At 53.6% G+C, this 16,843-nt stretch overlaps 2 protein-coding genes across 3 annotated transcripts; one reads left to right on the forward strand and one right to left on the reverse strand.

The window, feature by feature from the left end:
* Positions 1-8,646: 8,646 nt before the first annotated feature.
* LRRC25 (leucine rich repeat containing 25) lies at positions 8,647-11,706 on the forward strand (the record flags this gene model as incomplete). 2 transcript variants are annotated; one of them, XM_082837477.1, is made up of 3 exons in its annotated part: positions 8,647-9,437; positions 11,315-11,491; positions 11,621-11,647. In XM_082837477.1, the coding sequence occupies 2 exons, from the start codon at positions 8,647-8,649 to the stop codon at positions 11,451-11,453; spliced, it is 930 nt and encodes a 309-aa protein (XP_082693603.1). In that variant the 3' UTR covers positions 11,454-11,491; positions 11,621-11,647. The 2 variants fall into 2 exon arrangements, with proteins under 2 accessions (XP_082693603.1, XP_082693602.1); XM_082837476.1 differs by having other exon boundaries at positions 11,315-11,706.
* A 2,821-nt stretch (positions 11,707-14,527) lies between these two features.
* GDF15 (growth differentiation factor 15) lies at positions 14,528-16,627 on the reverse strand (the record flags this gene model as incomplete). The annotated part of the gene is made up of 2 exons (XM_082835172.1): positions 14,528-15,171; positions 16,345-16,627. 2 exons carry the CDS (start codon positions 16,625-16,627, stop codon positions 14,528-14,530), a joined length of 927 nt encoding a protein of 308 aa, XP_082691298.1.
* Positions 16,628-16,843: the final 216 nt, after the last annotated feature.

Consider the following 16,843-nt stretch of genomic DNA (forward strand, 5'->3'; position numbering starts at 1 on the left):
CTACAGAGAAAGTTCTGCAGATGAATCTGAGGCTCAAAGCCGGGGAGCCACTCGCCCGGGGACGCACATTAGGGAGTGGAGGCACCGGGTCCCACTTTGGGGTGCCCTGGCAACGCCCCTCCCTCACCGCCTCTCTCTGGAGCTCCGCCTCTCTTCCTGTGGTGGATTTTCCATGGCAACCTGAAGTCCTAAGATCCCCGGGCGGTACAGGGGGAGGGGTGTTTTCTTCCCTTTGGGTGGGGGGGCTTCCTCTGCTGAATAACAGCACTGGGGAGTGGATGCTCACCAAGGACCAGAAACTGGTCAGTTTTGTCCATGATCCTGTCGTCTGCACCCAGCTCATTCCCACCCCAAAGCCTCTGCACAGGCTGTCCTCCCGGCCTTGGACACCCTTCCCCAGCCCTTCCCCATAGCCCGCCTCTCTTTGTCCTTCAGGCCTCAGAGAGGCCCTCCAACCATCTGGATCACATTGCCCTGTTGGGTTTTCCCGCAAATCTTATTTTTGCACGTTGATTGCCAATGTCCCCAGTAACCCATGAGTTCTGTGAGGGCAGGGAATTCTATCATTTTGTTCAGTGCTGTGTCCCTAGCACGCACAAGTCTTGGCACACAGGCGCTTAATAAATACCTGTTGCCGACCGAATGAGTTAAAAATTACCAATGTCCCCTCTGTTCTGGGGTCTGAGGCCTCCAGTACCCTCCTTCAGGGGGTCTCAGCCTGAGAGCGACACAGACCGTCTTGAACTCCCCCCATCCTCCCCGTGTTGGTCGGGATGGAGTTTGGGAGTCAGAGAAGTGGGAGGGACCAATTCTCTGCCTCTGCCAAAGCCACCAGAACCTGCAATCCCGAGTCTGGCCACTCGAGGGCAGCAGAGATTCGCAAGTACAACTCCGGAGGGTCCCAGCGGGCCCCGCCTTAGCGCGCCTTTGGAGTGGCTCTTGAGACCCCGAGTTTCAGGCTTGGAATCTGGTACACCTCTGTTGACCTTGCCCATGCCCCCAAGTAGACTTCCAAATGTATATTTACATATTTATGTACTGAATTATTTCATGGCAAAAAAGAAGAAAAATACAGAAAAAATCACCCAGTTCTCCCATCCCCCCCAAAGTGTTCTCATTTTGAGCTCTTACCTGCACATGTTTTTTTCCTTTTTTGTCTGTTTTCTTTTTTTTTTCCCCCTCGAGAGGTTTTCTTTGACGAACCCTCTTCAAAACTGCAAACCGCCCTGTCTTTCTCTCCAAATCCCCCAAATTCTTTTTAACTTTTCCTCTCCCCAGCCCTATTATTTCCTAACCTCCTTTAAATTTGCTAATTTACGGTTCATCGGATCTCTCCCAACCTCCCACCCCTCCCCCAATTCACCTTTCTAAGGGTGAGAGTTTTGCTGCATCTGGTAGGTGCTCAGTAAATATTTCTGGAAGGAAGGAAATCTTACCAAAAGTAAAAAATAAATTAAATAAAACCTAGCAAATAAGCTAAATAACCTTCTTAGCCCCGCCACCCCCAGGCAGCCACTACCATGAAGTCAAGTCTAAACCTGGGCATCCAGGAGCGGCAGATTGTCATCGTGTGCCGCGCGATGGCTCTGCACACGCTTCTACGTAGATGCAGACAAATGAATCTTGTCTGAGCACAGTGTAGCCTAATGGTTAACCACACGGTTTGAGGGCTCACCCTCGGTTGCTGTAGAGCCTTGGGCAAGCTACTCAAACACACTGTGGCTCAGTTTCCCCGTCTGTGAAATGGGGGGGGTAATGACAGTTCCTACCTCAAGAAGCTATAGTGAAGATGACATCGCTTAATAGCCAGTGCTTGGCTGCCGCTAGTTATAATTACTTAAAATGTTTTAAAAATCTGACGGCTTATAATGTTTCTTTATATTCCTCCACCTATCTTAATTTGGGGCCCCCTGGAAGTTGACCGGAGATCGGAATTCAAGACAGTAATTATTTGGGAGGAAGCCCTGGTCCGGGTGAGAAGAGAGACGGGGACCTGCAGGGGGCGCCAACGAGCAGACTCCACAAGGCTGGGTTCCCAGCGGGCCCTCAAGAAGCCCGCCAAGAGCAAGTGCCTCTGAGACGTCCTACCCAAGGGAGGAGGGAGGAGGAAGCCGAGGCGTTTCTAATCAACTCTCCTTCCGTCTGTGGTCAGGGCAGCTCCCAGGAGAGCCGTGTGGGCCAACAATGTGGCATCCTGTGACCAGAGCAGCCTCAGCAAAGAAATGCCGGTCTGGCAGGTGGAGGGTGCTTGCTGACCGCAGCTGCCCTGGTGCCACATTTTGTTTGCCCACCCCTCTCCTAAAGGCATTCTTTGGCTTCTAAAATGTTACTGTAACCAACGAAGCCATGTGACCTCAAGTAAGGTCTTTCCATTACATTAAAAATCAAGCTTTACCTTCTGCATTCGATTTTTGTGCATGATGGACCATTTACACCTCCCCCACCCTTAGGACACTCAGCTGTGTATTAGTCACACACGGCCTGGTACCAGGCACATGCTAACATTCACGTCCGTCTCCCAGCCCTTCACGGCCACCTTGCACGGTGGTTTTCACTGTCCTCATTTTACAAAGGAGGAAGCAGAGGGACGTCCCTGGTGGTCCAGTGGTTAAGACTTCGTCTTCCAATGCAGGGGGTGAGGGTTTGATCCCTGGTGGGAGAGCCAAGATCCCACATGCCTCCCAGCCAAAAAACCAAAACAGAAGACAGAAGCAATATTGTAACACATTCAATAAAGACTTTAAAAATTGTCCACATCAAAAAAAAAAAAAACTTAAAAAAAAAATTGGGCCTTCCCTGGTGGCACAGTGGTTACGAATCCATCTGCCAATGCAGGGGACACAGGTTTGAGCCCTGGTCCAGGAAGATCCCACATGCCGCGGAGCAACTAAGCCCGTGCGCCACAACTGCTGAGCTTGCGCTCTAGAGTCTGCGAGCCACAACTATGGAGCCTGCGGACCACAATTACTGAAGCCTGGGCACCTAGAGCCCATGCTCGGCAACAAGAGGAGCCACCACAATGAGAAGCACACGCACCGCAAGGAAGAGTAGCCCCTGCTCGCCACAACTAGAGAAAACCCGTGTGCAGCAACAAAGACCAATCGCAGCCAAAAATAAATACATAAATAAATAAATTTATTTTTAAAATTACAAAGGAAGACGTGGAGGAACAGAGAGTTTAAGGTACTGGCCCCAGGTCACACAGCAATGAAGTGGCTCAGGGCACTGTTTGCTGAATTAACGCATGGAGGTCTGCAGTTGCTGGAGTCTGCTCACGTTCCAGGTTTGCCCCTAAGTTGCTTGGCCACCTTAGCCCAGCCCTTGGGCATCATAACTGCCTGTGGTCCTGACCAGCCAGCTCCAGAGCTCCTCAGAGGCTTCAAGATCCCCAGGCCCTGTAAAGGGCTTCTACTGTGGCCTGGGCTGCCTAGCAACCTGCCCTAGACCCTCCCTGGGGTGAGACTGGATTCTAAGAGTAGCCAGACCAGAGGCAGGGGATGGGGGTGTCGGTAGTTCAAAGGCTGTCACAGGGAGAATGGAGATGGCAGGAAGGGTCTGAGGCCAGAGGTTTAGAGACCTCACCCTGGGGAAGCTCGGAGGTGGAGAGGGGTTGATTCCAGATAAGTGTGAGAGCCTCGGGACGGAACTGGAGGTGGATGTGGGGAGGGGAAACCCTTGGCCCCTCTCCAGCTCCCCAGACGAGGGGCTCCTGGGGACACACCGAGGCCTCACTCAGCACAGGGTGTGTACTGGGGATCGGAGGGTGTTGGGCAAATGTGGCAAAACTGTGGGACCACAAGTTGGTGGCCCTGAGGCTGGGTTACCCCAGGGTACGCCCCGCATCTCTGTCTTTGTCTTTGGGAGTGGTCTCTGAATTTCTTCTAGGTATCTCTGGGGTCTTGGGGATGTCTGCATTTTTCTGGGTTTCTCTGTGGTTTCTGAAGGTCTGTAGGTGTCTCTGAGGCTCTACAGAGGTCTCTGTGCTGACAGGTTGGCCCTGCCTGGGACTCATATGGGCAGGAGGGGGAGTATGAAGGTGAGCCCTCTGGAAGTTTCTGGTTCCTCTCAGCCAGGTTGAGGGCCAGTGTAGCCCCTCTTCCCACAGCCTAGCCATGGCCTGCCAGGGCTAGAGCAGGAAGACCCAGGCCCCAGGCTCCCCCAGACCCACCTCCAGAACCCACTGTCTCAGGCCCCAAGCCGGCCTGTCCCACGCCCACATAGTCCACCCCAAGCCTGAGTGTCTGGCCCTTTAGTTCCTCATTTCCTTCACTTCATTTCCTCATTTCCTCCTATTCTAAGAGGCCTCAGTGTTGGAATCCACCCACACCCAGGCCCGCCAGCTGGCGCCCCTCTGTCCCTCTCATCCTAAAAGCCTGATTTCTTGTGTGTGCTTGTTGGCTGATTTCAATGTTTGGATTGAACGTGTTGACTGATTTGTATTCACATGACATGATAGGATTCTAAAGGAAAAAAGATAAAAACATACATGGGGAGCTTCTCCCTCCCATCCATCTGCCACTAAGAGGTAACCCCAGGGTATTTGTTTTTCCTGTTTCATCAAAAGTTTCTATAGGGGGGCTTCTCTGGTGGCGCAGTGGTTAAGAATCCACCTGCCAACGCAGGGGACATGGGTTCGAGCCCTGGTCCGGGAAGATCCCACATACCACGGAGCAAGTAAGTCCGTGTGCCACAACTACTGAAGCCCGTGCACCTAGAGCCAGTGCTCTGCAACAAGAGAAGTCTGCACACCGCAGTGAGAAGTAGCCCCCACTCACTGCAACTTGAGAAAGCCAGTACGCAGCAATGAAGACCCAGCTCAGTCAAAAATAAATAGATTTTAAAAAAAAGTTTCTGTAGGAAGCTGCTTTCCCCCCCCACCCCAGTTAACATATTCATTTGAAGACATCTGCTCTCACCCAGGCCCACTCTCGCCCCAGGGCCTTTACACAGGCTGTTCTACTCCCTGCATGCCCTTCCCCCACCTCCTTACTCAATAAGCCCCCTTATCCTTCGCAATAAACCCTCCCTTGATCATCCCATTAAAAAGTTGCCACCCTCCCTGCTTGCTTCCCAACTTTACTTTCTCTGCCACCTGTTACATATTTTTTAATTAATTAATTAATTAATTTTTGGCTGCGCTGGGTCTTTGTTGCCGTGCGCGGGCTTTCTCTAGTTGTGGCGAGAGGGGGCTACTCTTCATTACGGCGCATGGGCTTCTCACTGCGGTGGCTTCTCTTGTTGCAGAGCAGGGGCTCTAGGTGCACAGGCTTCAGTAGCTGTGGCATGCGGGCTCAGTAGTTGCGGCTTGCGGGCTCTTGAGCACAGGCTCAGTAGTTGTGGTGCGTGGGCTTAGTTGCTCCGTGGCATGTGGGATCTTCGCGGACCAGGGCTCGAACCTGTGTCCCCTGCATTGGCAGGCGGGTTCTTAACCACTGCGTCACCAGGGAAGTTCCATATTTTCTTGACAGATTCCGCATGTTTCCAGCCTCCCCGACTACTACAAGAACTCCACGGGGATTGGGAGTTTGTCTGTTTTGTTCATGGCTGTATCTGCAGCTCCTAGACCAGTGCCTGGCACACAGTAGGAGCTTAATAATTGTTTGTGGAGGAAATGAATGAGTCTTTCCTTATTGTTTCATAGAGATCTATAATTTCATTTTCATGACTCTGTAGCACCTCCCAGGATAGATGAGCTGTTATTGATCTAACCAATCCCTTAGGTGGTTTCCAATTTTTGTTTTCATAAAACAAGCAATGCTGCAATGAATCATCCTGTAGCTCTGTCATCTTTTTGCCTTAAAAAAATTTTTTTTATTCAAGTATAGTTGATTTATGATATCTTGTAAGTTTCAGGTGACTTTTTTTTTAAATTGTGCAAAGTACACTTAACAAAAAATGTACCACGTTAGCCACTTTAAAGTGAACAATTCAGTGATTTTTAATACATTCACAGTGTGTGCAACCATCATCCCTATTTAGTTCCAGAACATTGTTATTACCTCAAAAGGAAACCCCGCCCCCATTAGCAGTCACTCACCGTATCCCACTCCCCAGCCCCTGACAATCACTAATCTACTACCTGTCTCTGTGGATTTGCCTGTTCTGGACACTTTATTAATGAAATCATACACTATGTAGTCTTTTGTGTCTGGCTTTGTTCACTCAGCGTAATGTTTTTGAGGTTCATCCGCGTGTAGTGTGTATCAGAGCTTCCTTCCTTTTTATGGCCAAATAATGTTCACTGTATGGATGGACCACATTTAGTTTATCCACTCATCAGTTCCTGCCCCTGTCATGTTGTAAACATGAAAATATTCAGGAGTCCCAGGAGTGGGATGCTGGATCAGTGGGCATGTGCCTTCATCATTCCTGTGACAGGATGCCTTACATCGGGCTGCACTACAGATGCTCCCCCAGCAATGTGTGGGGTTGCCTGTTTCCCCACAGCCTGGCCAGCACAGGGTGTCATCACACTTTTGAATTTTTGCCCATCTGATAGATGGAATCAAACAGTATCTCAGAGTTGCTGTGATCTGCTGTGTTTTACTAGGAGTGAGTATCTTTGGGTTGTTGAAGAACAAGTTGTAGCCCTTCCCCAAAGTCTCAGTTCAAGACCTTTGACCATTCGTCTGAGTTTGGAGATGGAAAAGGGGCAGAGTCTGAGGAGAGGGGAAAGCGTGGGGGAGTAGACTCCAGCCTCCCAGAGTCCAGGAAAGACTCTTGACATTTATCCCATTTTACAGATGTGGAAACTGAGGTACCATTTTACAGATGTGGAAACTGAGGTATCATTTTACAGATGTGGAAACTGAGGTACAGAACAGTTAAGGTCAAGCAGTGAGTCAGGGGCTGGAAAGGATTTGAACCTGGTCTGCCTGAAGCCCGGACCCCAGTGAGGTTGAGACTCTCTGCCAGCCTACCTGTACCCATTCCCTCCTCAATCTCTCTTGTGTCACTATCCCTCAGGTCTGACTCAGCTCCCCCTCTCCCTCTGGGACTCCAGGCTCCTCAAAAGGTTTGCCACCTCCAGACCCCAGACCCACTCCAGAAGAATCTTTCGACACAGTGCCCCTCCCCTGCTCACATACCTGCTTGGCCCTGGGAATAAAGCCCCACTCCTCCGCCTGGCTTTGGAGGCCTGTGCTGCCTCCCCAACCTGCCCATGTCACCAGTTCCTCCATTTAGTCAGTCCCTTCCAGCCACTCCTAACCACGCTGTCCCAGCCGGCCATGCTTTCTCAAGCTGCAGGACCTTTACTCCTGCTGTGCCTTCTGCCTGGAATCTGCAGTGCATTCATTTCTGCCTTCCACTGCAACTCATCCTCCAAGCCCCAGACTCAACATCCCCTCCCCCAGGGAGCCCTCCTCACATCCCCCCTGCAGCATGGAGGCATGATTTGTACATGAGGAGAGCTCTGATCTTGTGGGAGAGGCTAGGAGCTTGGAAAGTCAAAGGCCGTTTGCCAAGGAATCCTTGGCAAACTCCTACTCATGTGTTGAAACCCCAATTCTAATGTCTCCTCTCCAGGAAAACTTCCAGTACCCTGTCCCTCACTCTGGCCTTGGCCTGACTCCATCAGACTTGGGGTGCCTGTGTCCGGTTCTGTCTTTTTCCGACACTGGTTGCTCCTGAAGCAACTGGACAGGACTGAAGTCTCTTGGGGGGTCAGCATGGATGATGTTTGTTGAACGAATAAATGAATGCATGGGTTGGGATTCAACTGAACTGAGACCAGGAAGTGAGCTGATGAGGTAGCAGTTAGTTGGGGTGTTACTGGGGTACATGTAGTCATTGGGTTCCAGCAAGAAGGAAGCAGGCTGCCCCTGCCCTTCCCGTAAGCATCCTGGTCCTTGAGGCCTTTCAGCGGGGAGGGGGTGGGGGCGGGTCTCTGTATCTTCTTCATTCTTCCCCTCTGCACTTCAGCCGACACCAGTTCCTCTTCCCCTGAGTCGCTGGGTACAGAGCCTGAGAAGCGCCAGGCACCGCAGTGGATCCGGATCCGCGGAGGGTCAGACCCTCTGACCCCCGCGTCCAGGTGAGCCACGACGCAGCCCCTCGGCACCGGAGACTTCTAGCACGACCGAGGCCAAGGCGTGGCAGGGGGACCAGAAAGGTAGGACGGAGGCACTAGAACCTGGGTCTGTGCAAACCACAGCTGGTGGGACCCCGTCAGCAGCACCCCCACGCCCACCCCCACCGCCAGCCCAAGACTCCCAACAGCCTGCAGTTCGGAAAAGAAAGGCAGAGGGGCGGGGTCGTTTCCGGGGCAACGGCTCATTTGCATGTAGTCCCGACTTCGCCAGAGAGGGCTCCTGAAATGTTGGGGGAAATTGGGCAACTTAGCCCAAAGGGGCTGATCTGAGAGAAGAGGAAGGGATTGTCTGGGTCAGGTCTCCTCCTCGCCTTCCATGCCCCTGAGGCATCCCGGTTAGGTACCCATTCCCCGGAAGGGGAGACTGAGGCAGGGGGCCAGAGCCAATCAAAGAGGAGCCACCAGCGGAAGGGCTAAGTTTGAACACTTCAGAAGTGGCCTGAGCTGCTCTCGGCTATTAAAAATGTATATAACAAACACAGGTGGCGAGGGGGAGGGTGACCCTAGACTGAGGTTGGGGCTTGGATTCCGGTGTCTCCGCTTAGGTTGCTTGCATGGGGGGCGCCCCGGTGTGGGTGCTGTCGTTGCCGCTGCTGTTACTGCTCCATCCAGGCAGCCAGGAATTGTCGTGCCACGTGTCCTCGGGGGACGTGGACTGGACCCGGGAGTTCACGGACAAATGCCTGAACTTCAGTGGCCGAAACCTGAGCCTGCTGCCTCAGAACCAGTCTCTGCAGGCCAGCAGTGTGCTTCATCTCGACCTGTCTGGGAATGGCCTTCGAAAGCTCCCACCGCTTTTTTTTGCTCACCTGGGAAAGCTGCAGGTCCTGGATGTGACCAACAACCCCCTGGACCTCGTGGACAGGGCACTGGCCGAACACTGTGACCTTGACCTGAGGGCTGACTGCAGCTGTGGCCTATCACCCTGGCACGAGGTCCGGCGGGACAACTGCTCTGGCCCACAGCCTCTGCTGTGCCTGGATGTGTCCACCGGTGCCTGGCGCAACGTCTCTGCCTTCTTGGAAGTGCGCTGTGGCCTTCCCCTGACCATGATAACCACAGGAGCTCTGGTGGCCAGTGGAATCCTGCTCCTCATGCTTGCCATTGCTGGCCCAGTGCTGGCGTGGAGACTCTGTAGACGTCGGGTAGGCAGTAGCGGGGGCATGAGCAAAACGTGGGCTGCTCAGAATGGTCCCAGGTCTGGTTCGGGCCAGCAGCCACGGTATAGTAGCCGGGGCCTCAGCCCTAAGCTCCCAGCAGCCACCCTGCCTGGATCTTCCACTTCTGACTATGAGAACATGTTTGTGGGCCAACCAGCTGCCAGGCACCAGTGGGCTGAACACAGGTGAGTGACCCACACACATCTGCTTGCAAGACTCTGGAGCCAGATGGCCAGGGTTCAATTCCCAGCTCTGCCTCTTACAGGCTGTGTGATCTTGGGCAAGTCATTTCCACCTCTCTGGGTCACCGTTTCTTCACCGATAAAATGGGGACAATAACAGCCCTCCGCCTCATGGAGTTGGGATAAGAATTGAGTTCTTGTGTAGGAGACAAGTGTTCCTCTCATGACCTGCAAACCCAGCTTCTGGCTGCCAAGGATTGGGAGAGAGGAGGCAGGTGTTCAAGGCAGAGTCGGGGTTCTGCGGTAGCAGTCAGCGGCCTGGGCTCAGATGTCGTGTGACCCAGGGCCGTCTCTGAACTTCTGTTTCGGTCTCTGTAAAATGGGACAGCACTCCGGTCTCCTTCTGACACACAGGAGATGCTAAGAGAGCCATCTGTGTCTCTCTCTACCCCACAAAGTCCTGCCTCCAAAGTTGCCTGGGCTTAGATAGATGGGTTCAACTTTTCCAGGTTGGATGAGGGAGTGGAGGGGATTTCAGGGGGGCAGGCACAAGGAAGGGCAAAAGCCTGGCAGTGGGAGAGAACAGAGAATCTGCTGTGGATGTGTTTTGAGAAGGCAAGACATCAGGGCTGAAGTTGGAGGGGGCTGGGAGGATCCAAGCAGGAAGGGAAGAGGGTCGTGGCTGGGTTTTGCGGCCGCAGAATCCAAAAGGTGGGGAGGCCTGTGAGAGACTATTGGTGAGAAATAAGAGAATATGCAAAGCAGATGCAAATAGAGCTCAAATGCAGAAGTGGGCTGAGGTAAGGAGTTGAAGGCACCACACTCCCTAAGGCAGCTTGTGTTCTGATGCTTGCCTCTGCCTCGCTGTCACCAAGACCTCAGGACCAGTCTCCTCTAAAAACACTATTAAGAATTGGATGTGTCAATCCCAACCTACATTCTAAAGTTGCAGAGATGGAGGTTCTGGAAATTCCCTGGTGGTTCAGTGGTTAGGACGCTGTGCTTTCACTGGTGAGGGTGCGGGTTCAATCCCTGGTCGGGGAACTAAGGTCCTACGAGTCGTGCGGTGTGGCTGAAAAAAGAAAAAGAAAGAAAGAAAGAAAGAAAGAAATGGAGGTTCTGGAAGGCAGGGGAATGACATGCCCAAGGTCAGAAGCAGAAGCAAGAAACAAACCCTGAGTTCCATCCCCATACAACCATTTATGTATTTGGAGTAAATTATACTAAAGTACAAATGACTGATAGACACCATTTACCCAAAGTGGCCTTTTTAACAAGAGGAGCGGGGGTGGGGGTGTTAGGATGTTCTGGAGGCAGGAAAGTTCTTCTCTGGGTGTCTTGCCCACCATAGCAAGACATTCCTAAGAAGCTACCTCCTCCCTGATCCATTTTGTGGAGGGGGAAACTGAGGCTCAGAGATTTATTTTTGTATCAAGACCACAAATTCAGCTGCTTCTGGGGACCTGGTGAAAACATTTCCCATCTGAAGGGGCACTGGTTCAGCTCCAGCTACTTGTGTTCATGTGGCTGGTGTGACTAGAGCTTCCAGTTTTTCAAGAGGAAAACAAAATCTAGAATTTAATGTAAAAAAATGGGCAACCATCTCAACTTTAAGGAAGAAAAAAACCCTACAATGACTCAAGGTCCTTGGACCACAGCGTTACAACGCTGAATCCACAGAATCTTCCCTGAATCACTGCCCCTTACTTGCTTTCCTCACAGAAAGTTGGGCCAGGCTGGGAGAACACTGCCCCATGACTCGCTTTTCTCATATGTAATAATTAGGAGTGGACTCAATCGCCCTGAACTACGTTGCCTCTCAAAGCTGATGTGCCCGCTCCCTGAATCCTACCTGCCCTCCCATCTGTCTGTCCCTACAGGCCTCACCCTTCAGAGGACAACGACTTCTACATGAACTATGAGAGCCGCCACCATGATTCCCAGCCTGTCTACTGCAACTTGCAGTCGCTGGGCCAGGCCCCATCGGATGAAGAAGAGTATGTGATCTCTGGGCGCTGAGCCTTCAACATCTCAAACTCCAGCCTACCCCCTTCCAGGTGACTTGGGGCACCCTGGATCTTCCCTGGCCTCAGTCTTCCCATCTGAGGAATGGGGCCAGGGAAGGATCATCCTTGAGGCCCCAGGGAGGCTCTGCGGCCCCCTGCCTAGACCACTCTGCTCCTCAGGCCACTCGGCTGCTAGAAGTGGAGGAGAGACCCCAACACAGAGATGGGAGGGTCAACGTGTGAACTCTGTCGTCACCCTCCCGTTGGTGTGCAAGTATTGCCCAATAAATTCTGCGGGACAGATGAGGCTGCTGGGCTTCCAAGACGAGAGGTCTGGGACTCCCAAATTGCTCCCAACCTCCAGTCTCTCCCCTCGGTCACTCTCAGGCCCCCTTCTCAGGTGCCTGGTATCCAGACTTGGCCCCCCAGGGCAGCCCACACTAGCCTCAAAGGGATCCTTATAACTCATGAATGGGACTGCGCCCCTCCCCCGCTCACGCACACTCTATGGCTCCCCACTGCCCCCAGATTCTCAGCCTGGTGGTTGAGACCTGCGTGACCCAGCCCTGCCCAACCCACTGCCCTCTCCCATTCCTCTGCCCTTCTGGTCTGGGCCTCCTCTCCATCAAGCTCACCTCCCTCCTGAAGCTTTCATTTTCTCATGTCATTTACCCATGCCTTTCCTTTTGCCCAGATTGCCATCCCCTTCCACGTTTTCTCACTCTTAAGCATCTAAATACAGATGCAGAACTCTGGTCTGGGCATCAGGAGGCATGGGTCCACTTCCTGACTCTGCCATTAACCCTCTGGGCTTCAGTTCCCCCATCTGTAAAACAAGGTGATTAAAATTGGCCTCTAAGGCTGTTTTAGCTCTAATATGCTGAGATACCTTAACTCATCCTTCAAGGCCCAGGTGCAATGCCAATGCCACTCTGAGAACCCTTCCCTGGTTCCTCCTCAGGCAGAGTTCATCACTCCCAGAGCTCAGTGTATTTCAAGAGTTTGTTCAAGCTCATGCCTCAGCTGGGTTTCCTGTCAGCTGCTCCCAGCCCGACTCCTGCCAAGCCCCCAAACTAGGGGAGACAGAGCTGGACACAGACACCCCCAGTCCTGGGAGGTCAAGCCTGGGCCAGAAGGAGAGATGGAACGACGGTCCCCAGAGGGAGATGAATGAAGGAGTTTAAAAAGGGCTGTACGTAAGAGGGGAATCTGAAGTGTGTTTTGAAGGATGCATAGGTGTTCGAGAAGTAGAAAGGACAAGGCACACTGGGCAGGGGGACCCGCCTGGAGGTGTGAAGAGGCACATGGGCAGCAGTGTCCGGCAAAGGCAACAGTTGATGTTTGGGGAGAGACTCAGTATAGCAGCTGCTACCTTTGGGTGATCCTGACACTGAGTTTAATTTTGAGGTTCCCTTGGCTTCCCCAACACCTGGGAGTGACCCAGGGTGGGAGAGGCAACCTATGGGGGTCTTCAGCTTCCTTGCACCCCTGCATCCCTGCCCTGGACACTACTCGAGCCCCCACTCCTGCTGCCAAAAATCTGTCTTCCTCTGCTCACTAATGCATTGCCTGGGTTGACCTCTTTGCACGATTCTTACTACAATCAGCCACTTATGATTTATCTTATACTCATTTGTCCCTGCACTCAGCTGAGCTTGAACGGAGTGGTAGAATTTTGCCTACGGTGCTCCTTCGTGTCCTCAGTGCCCAGCCATGGCCTGGCACAAAGTGGGTACTCACTGAATACATTCGGGGCACCTGCAGTCATTCAGATCTGCCTCTGGATGGTGGGGTTCGCAGGGGACACATCTCACTCACTGCTGAAGCTGGGTGCTCTGTCCTCCAGACTCCTATGACAGTTCCTCAGGGTGAACAGGCAAGTGGGTGTGGGAAGGGGCTGGGCTTGGTACAGCTCAGCAATTCTAAGATCCTAAGTAGGAAAAGCTATAACCTGGGAGATGTGGTGTGCATGAAAACGTTCTTCACAACTTACTTCTCCCTGCTCTTTTTTAAAAATTAGTTAGTTAATTAATTTATTTTTGGCTGCATTGGGTCTTCATTGCTGTGCACGGGCTTTTCTCTAGTTGTGGCGAGCGGGGGCTACTCTTCATTGCGGTGCTCAGGCTTCTCATTGCAGTGGATTCCTTTGTTGCAGAGCATGGGCTCTAGGCATGCGGGCTTCAGTAGTTGTGGCACACGGGCTTAGTTGCTCCATGGCACGTGGGATCTTCCCGGACCAGGGCTCGAACCCATGTCCCCTGCTTTAGCAGGTGGATTCTTAACCACTGTGCCACCAGGGAAGTCCCTCTCCCTGCTCTTTTTATATGAAAGGATAAAGGCATGATTAACATGAAGGGAGGTGCCACAAACAGGAGAGGTAATGCGACTCTTCCAGGTCGGGGGCAGATTCACACACAATGCACGTGACTCTGGACTGCCTGTGTTTGGAAAGGTGACCCCCATGGAGGGAGAGAGAGCAGGATGGTGATAGAGACAGGGCCAGATAATTACGGAAACAGGAGTACTGAGAGATCAGAAGAGATGGAGGGAGGCTGAGACCCAAAAGGGTCTCAGAAACAAAAGCAGAGGAATAGGGAGGTAGAGAAGCACAGAAACAGAGAGAGGGATGTCCCCGGCTGCGCTTGAGGACCATTGGCATCGTGACCACCGTCCAATCTCTTGGCATCCCCAAGAACGTCCTGCCACCCATTCCCCGGACTGTTCCAATCATCTCATATCAGCTCCCCTGAGGGAACTGAGGCCAGCGGGGGTGGGCTCTTCCCAAGGTCACCAGCTCCATCCTGGACACCACAGGGGTCAGGTCAGACAGCTTCATTTTTATTACCAGAGTTTTCCATAAACGCACACCCTGTCAGACCACGCCTCCCCAGTCCTCCAGTCCCGAGGCGGATCACCCCAATAAATTAATAATAAATACAAACATAAATACATAGGTTTGGGCCAGGAGGGAGCAGAGAGCAATGGTTAGGAATCGGGTATTTCAGGTTCCACGAGCCCATTAGACAGACAAGGACAACTGAAGTCATTTCCATTGCATTTGTGCCATAAGTGAAGGACCAGGGCTGCTCACACGCAGTGGCAGTCCTTGGCCACGAGGTCGTCGAAGGGCGTGAGTGACACGCGGCCGTCGCTGTCTTGGTGCATGAGCACCACCGGATCGTAGCTGGCTGGCACGCAGCATGGGGCAGGCGCAGCATCAGGGTTCAGGCCATGCAGGCGCGCTTGCATCTGCGCGTGCGTGTTAGCCGATCGGAAGTGGCTCGGGCACGCGCCGGTGCACATGCGCACGTCCAGCTCGCGCGGCGCCAACACCCAGTCAGCCCAGCCCAGGTCCTCGAGCGACGCGCGCAGGCTCTGCAGGCGACAGCAGCGCCCCTCCCCTAGCGGGCAACCGTCCCGGGTGCGAGCATGCGCGTGGCGTCGCCTCCTGGTGGCGCTTGTCGGCCAGTGCAGCTCAAGCTGGGGCTGTGCAGAAGACAATGCCTCCAGCAACTGGTCCGGTCGCCACAACGGTCGCAGGCGTATTGCGGGAGCCCGGGAGCTTCCGAGGCTGAGCTGACGCTGTAGTGGCCGCGTCACGTCCCACGAGCTCCGCGCCTTCGGGGACAGCCGGAGAAGGGCCCTATGCAGGCGGGAGGCTGCCGGGAGCCCCTCAGTTAAGTCGACCCGGGGGATGCGCAGGTGCAGGTGGCCGCCTGGTCCAAGTCGCACTATGGGAGAGAGGGAAACCAGTCATTCACGGGCTTACTGTGTGCCGGGCGCGGGGTGGTGGTGGTGTGTGTGTGTGCCCATTTCCTCCAACACCCCAAGCTAGATCTTACCTCACGGCCTTTGCACAAGCTACTTCCTCTACCGGCCACACTCCTCCCCTGAATCTCAGCATGGCTGGTTACATACCACTCCAGCCTGCCTAAAATTGGCACCGACCTATTTTATTTGGTTGTCTATTATTTGCCTCCCCCACCAGAATCTCAGCGGGGATTTCTGTCTGCTTGGTCACCACTGTGTCTGACACATAGTAGGTGCTTAGTTAACGAGCTACTGTGTTTTCAACTCTCTGGTTGCCTCCATATCTGAGAAATGAAGGGTGTCTGGCTCCCCAGGATTCTCAGACCTCCAGGCTGGTACAGATGTTGGGGAGACTGGGGAGACTGAGGTTTGAGGGCTCACCACCCAGTCACTAGGCTCAGAGAGAGGGAAGTTTTCCTGGAGTCCCACAGCACAAGTGGGATTAGGGTGGGATAAGAGCTCTTCCTTCTGGCCTGACATCCTCCCCTCAACTCCCAGTTCCTAGCGCAGCCCACATCTCCTTGCACCCCCTCCATCCGCTGGAGGCTCGGTGGAGGGCGTGAAAATACTCCACTCCCTCCCTAAGGCACCAGTCACATGCAACTTTAGCAGTGCCTTGGCGCGCGATTGCATCAGATTCGGAACCAGCCCAAGCAGGTTCTGCGCATCTCTGTGCACCTCTCTGTCCCTTTCCCCGTCCCGCCCTTCCGCCGGACCCCTGGATCCTTCCCACTGGAAATCCCCCTCCAACCCTTTCCTCACATCCAAGAGCAGGGACCACGTGCCCTCGCCCAACCTTGTCTCTGGGTTCTCCGGACTCTTTGAGTCTTCAGTAGAGTCTCTGGATTCTCTGGCCTTAGTTTCCCCATCTGCCACCCGGGGAGGTGTTGTAACATCTCAGGTTGGCTAAGCCTCGCCTGGTCCTGATGCAAACCCAGCCTTTAGTTCCCCCATCAGCCTCGAGGGGTGACTTTCTTGCCGGGTTCACGGATGGGAAAACTGAGGCTCGGCGGCAGGTCTAGGCCTCTATGTCTAAGAACCACTGGTTAAATGATGGGAGCTGCCCAGGGTGGGGTCTCCGAGATTTTACTCACGCTTTGGAGTGACTACCAGGACTTGAGGAAGGGGAATGAGGTCCGGGTTCGAGTCTTCCCGGGTCTGGTTCGCTCGAAGCCGGGTCAGCAAATCTTCGTAGCGTTTCCGCAACTCCCGGAATCTGGAGACATCAGGACTGGAGTGCACGTTTGAGGGTCCCGGGAAAGTGGGGAGGTGCTCCTGGGCCAGAGATAGGGCGCCTCGCGACGGCAGCCAGGAGAACATGAACAGCATCAGCAGCATCGGAGAGCAGTGTGGTGGTGTCGGTCTCTGCCCTGGCATGGCTGTGTTAGTTAAGCTCTAAGCTGGGACTGACCGGACGCTGCTGGACTAGCCTTTATAGTCCCCGGACTTTGTCCGCCCCCGCCTGCCTGGTCCCGCCCACCGTGGGTGCAGAGTAAACACTCCAGGGACCACAACTGGGCGGGGTCTTCGGCTGCTTTTCGGGGGGCAGTGCTTCCTGATGGGTAGGAGCTCCTCGGTATGCTGGGAAATCCC

The sequence above is a fragment of the Leucopleurus acutus genome (genome assembly GCF_964270905.1).
Source record: "Leucopleurus acutus genome assembly, chromosome: 3".
Classification (NCBI taxonomy): Eukaryota; Metazoa; Chordata; class Mammalia; order Artiodactyla; family Delphinidae; genus Leucopleurus; species Leucopleurus acutus.